Source organism: Leucoraja erinacea, unplaced genomic scaffold (assembly GCF_028641065.1).
Source record: "Leucoraja erinacea ecotype New England unplaced genomic scaffold, Leri_hhj_1 Leri_144S, whole genome shotgun sequence".
In the NCBI taxonomy this organism is placed as follows: domain Eukaryota; kingdom Metazoa; phylum Chordata; class Chondrichthyes; order Rajiformes; family Rajidae; genus Leucoraja; species Leucoraja erinaceus.
This window is the reverse complement of record NW_026575726.1, coordinates 20,001-25,000: the sequence shown is the minus strand read 5'-3', so window position 1 is coordinate 25,000 and position 5,000 is coordinate 20,001. Positions and strand designations below refer to the sequence as shown.

General features: G+C 65.8%; 1 protein-coding gene across 1 annotated transcript in view; it reads right to left on the bottom strand.

Moving 5' to 3' along the window:
• The window catches only part of LOC129715843 (endosialin-like), a 13,421-nt gene that overhangs the window by 6,908 nt on the left and 1,513 nt on the right, over window positions 1-5,000 (bottom strand). The window contains exons 2-5 of the mRNA XM_055665723.1: window positions 3,809-4,162; window positions 2,525-2,860; window positions 1,578-1,878; window positions 394-668 (exon numbers count right to left, since the gene is read on the bottom strand). Of these exons, the coding sequence (XP_055521698.1) occupies window positions 394-668; window positions 1,578-1,878; window positions 2,525-2,860; window positions 3,809-4,162 (1,266 nt within the window). The remainder of the gene's footprint in view (window positions 1-393; window positions 669-1,577; window positions 1,879-2,524; window positions 2,861-3,808; window positions 4,163-5,000) is intronic.

The following is a 5,000-nucleotide window of genomic DNA, read 5'->3' as shown; positions in this document are numbered from 1 at the left end:
ACTCACACATACACACTCATATACACACTCTCATGTACACACACTTATATACACAGACTCACACATACACACTCGTACACACACTCTAATGTACACAGTCATATACACACTCTCATGTACACACACTTATATACACACTCACTCACACATACACACTCGTACACACACTCTAATGTACACACTCATATACACACTCCCATATACACACACTCACACACTCTCATATACACACACATTCATATACTCTCATCCACATTCATATACACACTCTCATGTACACACACTTATATACACACACACTCACACATCCACATTCATATACACACTCTCATGTACACACACACAAATACACACTGATATACACACTGCCCCCAGGGGCCCACACTAACTCACCCTGCATTGGTGGCATGGCCAGCGTTGGTGCCTGCGGGTGTGTTGCGTGGGTCCGTGGGCGCTGGGCGTTGGCTGCAGCCGGCGTTGGTGCCTTCCCGCCCACACATGCGGCGGGTGCAGTAGGCGATGCCCAGAGCCAGCATCACCGCCACAAAGATGCCGACCGGTACCAGCAGGGCGACCGGCAGCCAGCGGCCCTCAGGGGGGCGGCCGGGACCACTGGAGGCCACGACAACCTCACCCTGACCCCCCTCACCCTCGCCAACCTGACCCTGACCCCCCCTCACCTGACTGACCCCCCTCACCCCTGACCCCCCTCACCCTGACCCCCCTGACCCCTGACCCCCCTCACACCCCAACAACCTGAAACCACCCTGACCCCCCTCACCACCACCCCCCTCACCCTCACCCCCCCCTCACCCTGACCCCCCTCACCCTGACCTCCCCCTCCCCCCTCACTGACTCCCTCCTCCCCTCCCCAACCTGACCCCTCCACCCCCCCCCCCCCCCACCCCGACTTGACCTCACCCCCCTTGACCACCCCCCCCCCTCTCCCCCCCCCACCCCTTTGCCCAACTCCCTCTGCCTGTCACCCACAGCCCCCTCCCTTATGGAACCCCCACCCACCCACCTGCCCCTCCCCCCCCTCCCCAGTCCCCGTCCCGGGCAAGGGGTCTCCCCCTCTGTCGGTGGCCCCTTGCTGAAGGGAGGGGTGATCGTCTACCGTCACGCCTGCCCCTCCCCTCTCCCCCCCTCACCCCCCTCTCCCCTCTTCCACACTTCCACTCCCTCTCCCCCCTCCCCCCTCCCCCCCTCCCCTCCCCCTGCCCCCTCACCCCCTTCCCTCCCAGCCCTCCCCACCTGTCCCCGCCCTGCCCCCCCTCTCCCCCTCGCCCTCTCTCCCTGTGGTGGGGGTAGATGGAGGGGGGTGGGTTTGGGGGTAGGGGTCGGGTTTTGGGGTGGTGGGTGTAAGGGGGGGGGGTTTGGGGAGGGGGGTAGAGTGTGAGGGGGATGGGTTTGGGGGTAGGGGGTCGGGTTTGGGGTGGTGGGTGTGAGGGGGGAGGGGTTTGGGGAGGGAGTAGAGTGTGAGGGGGTGGGTTTGGGGGTGGTGGGTGTAGGGGTTATTGGGGGTTAGGGGTCGGGTGTGGGGTGGTGGGTGTGAGGGGGGTGGGTGGTGAGGGGGGTGGGTTTGGGGGTGGGGTCGGGTTTGGGGTGGTGGGTGTGAGGGGGGTGGGTTTTGCCGCTGGTGTGGGGAGGGGGAGGCAGGAGAAGCCGTCAGTGTCCAGCAGGTACCCCTCCTCACAGTGACACTTGAAGCTGCCCATGTAGTTGAGACACATCTGCTGGCAGCTGCCGTGGAACCTGCACTCATCCACGTCCTGGCACGTGCTGCTGCCGCCGGCCACTGCCACCCAGCCGCACCGCCGCCAACGTGTAGCCCACACGGCAATAACACGCAAACGACCCCTCCGTGTTGGCACACAGCTGGTGGCAGGGGTCACCCTGGCACTCGTCAATGTCCAGGCACTCGCCCCCCACCCCTCGCCTCGAACCCCACCGGGCAGGGGGCACCCCGAGGTGCCCGGAGTGTTCCAGCCCCCTAGGGGTGCACTCGTTAATGTTCACGCACCCACCGCCACTTTGGGCGGGCTGGTACAACCCCAGTGGGCACACACACCCCTCCCCCTTGCACCCCACCCCCTCCCTCTCTACCCCCATCCCCCTCCCCCTCTCTCTCCTCCCTCCACCTCCTCTCCACCCTAACCCCATCCCCCTCTCCCTCTCCCTCCCACCCCTAACCCCATCCCCCTCTCCCCCTCTCCCTCTCCCTCTCTCCCTCCACCCCTAAACCCCATCCCTCCCCTCCTCCCCTCCCTCTCTCCCTCCACCCCTAACCCCATCCCCCCTCTCCCTCTCTCCCTCCCACCCCTAACCCCATCCCCTCTCCCCTCTCTCCCTCCACCCCTAACCCCATCCCTCTCTCCCTCTCCCCCTCCACCCCTCCCTCTCCCTCTCCCTCTCCCTCTCCCTCTCCCTCTTCTCTCCCTCCACCCCCTAACCCCACCCCCCCTCCCCTCTCCCTCCACCCCTCCACCCCTCCCCTCTCCCTCCTCTCCCCCCTCACCCCCTCTCTCCTCTCTCCCCTCCCCACAGTAAGGGGGGTCCCCGGGACCAGCCCACGCCCCCCGGCCGGGCCATGCAGAGCAGGGACCCCCCTGTGCCTGTCCCGGGGCAGCGGACGGTGGCGACGGTGCCGACGGGGGCGAAGCGGAGCGGGGCGGAGACGGGGCCGAAGGGGGCGGCGTATGAGACGGTGCCGGGGGCAGCGATGCCGGGGCAGAGGCCGGGGAACGAGTGCCGGCAGATGTAGCCGTCCAACGGCAGCTGACACGGGCCCGGCACCCACTTGTAGTCCGTGTCCCGGGGCCCACCCAGGGTCAGGGCCACGCAGCGGGGGGCAGCACAGCCGGGACCCCCACCCCTGGCACCCCAACCCCCACCCTGCCCCCACCCGGGACCCCCCACCCCTGGCACCCCCAACCCCCACCCTGCCCCAACCCGGACCCCCCACCCCCACCCCTGGCCCCCCCCCCCCCCACCCTGCCCCAACCCGGGACCCCCACCCCCAGCCCAACCCTGCCCCAACCCGGGACCCCCACCCTGTCCCCACCCCAGTCCCAATTGTGGGTCAGTTTGGCTCCATGTCTGTCTCTGTGTGTGTCCCTGTGTGTGTCCCTGCCCCTGTCCATCTGTGTGTCTTTGTGTGCGTCTCTGTCCCTGTCTCTGTTCCTGTCTCTGTTCCCTGTGTGTGTCTTTGTGTGTGTCTGTGTGTGTGTTCCTCTGTGTGTTCCTCTGTATGTCCCTGTGTGTGTCCCTGTCTCTGTCCCTGTCTCTGCCCCCTGTGTGTGTGTCTCCTGTCTTGTGTGACCTGTTCTGTGTCCTGTGTGTGTCCCTGTGTGCCCCTGTCCCTCTCTGTGTGTGTCCCTGTGTGTCCCTGTCTCTGCCCCTGTCTCTGTCCCTGTCCCTGTGTGTGTCTCTGTGTGTGTGCCTGTCTCTGCGCCTGTGTGTCCCTGTCTCTGTCTCTGTCCCTGTCCCTGTGTGTGCCCCTGTCCCTGTGCCTCTGTGTGTGTCCCTGTCTCTGTCCCTGTCTCTGTGTCCCTGTCTCTGCCCCTGTGTGTGTCCCTGTCTCTGTCCCTGTGTGTGTCCCTGTCCCTGTGTGTGTCCCTGTCCCTGTCCCTGCCCCTGTGTGTGTCTTTGTGTGCGTATGTGTCCCTGTCCCTGTGTCTGTTCCTCAGTGTGTCTCTGTGTGCGTCCCTGTGTGTGTCCCTGTGTGTGTCCCTGTCCCTGTGTGTGTCTCTGCCCCTGTGTGTGTCCCTGTGTGTGTCCCTGTCCCTGCCCCTGTGTGTGCCAGTGTGTGGGTGTGCTGTCCACCCAGTTGGTGTACTGGGTCTCCTGGTCCCCGGTTGTCCAGGTGAACCCCAGGAGGGGTTTGTGGGGTGAACACTGACGGGGTTGACGCTGGAGCCCCAACCAGAGCAGGAGTGGGGGTCCCCCAAACCCCGCCGGGCCCGGGACCCCCAGAGCCACGAGCAGCTCCTCCAGTAACGCTGCGTCCTCCGGCCGTCTCACGCTGGCCAGGTTCCCCCCCAGTGTCCGGCAAGCACGCCACGCCTGGCCGAAGGGCCGGCGCTTCAGGTGAACGGTATAGCAGCAATCCGGCCCGCAAATAGCGTGGGAAATCCCGGACTCTCCACCCTCTCTCCCTCTCCCTCCCCCCTCCCCTCTCTCCCCTCTCCCCCTTCTCTCCTCTCCCTTCCCCTCCCCTCTCCCCCTTCTCTCCTCTCTCCCCTCCCCCCTCGCCCCCCTCTCTCCCCCTCCCCTCTCCCCCCCCTCCCTCTCCCCCCTCTCCCCTCTCTCCCCTCTCCCTCTCCCCTCCTCTCTTCTCTCTCTCTCTCCCTCTCTCCCCTCTCCCCCCCCTCTCTCTCTCTCCCCCTCTCTCGCCCTCCCTCTCTCTCCCTCTCCTCCTCTCCCCCTCCCCTCTCCCCCCCTCCCCTCCCCCCCTCCTCTCTCTCCCCTCCTCCCCTCTCCCCTCCCTCCCCCTCTCTCTCATCTCTCCCTCCTCCCCTCTCCCCCCCTCTCCTCCCCTCTCCCCCCTCCATCCCCTCTCCCCTCTCCCCTCTCCCTCCCCTCCCCCCTCCCCCTCTCCCCCCCCCCTCTCCCCCTCTCTCTCCTCTCCCTTCCCCTCCCCCTCCCCTCTCCCCCCTCTCCTCTCCCCCTCCCCTCCCCTGGGGTCTCCCCGGGCACTGGGTAGATGAGAGCCAGAGCCAGCACCAGGGACAGGGACACAGAGAGAGACAGATACATACCCACCCCAGGCTGCGCTGCCGTCCACTGAAGGCTGGAAGAGGAGAGGGGAGGGGAGAGAGGAGGAGCAAGTGAGGGGTGGGGAGAGGGGAGAGGGAGGGGGGGGGGGAGGGTGGAGGGGGGAGAGATGGAAGAGAGAGAAGGAGAGAGAAGGAGAGAGGGAGGGAGAGGGAGGAAGAGATGGCTGGTTAGAGAGTTCGTCACAGAGGGAGGGGAAGAGAAACACAAAATGCTGGAGATTT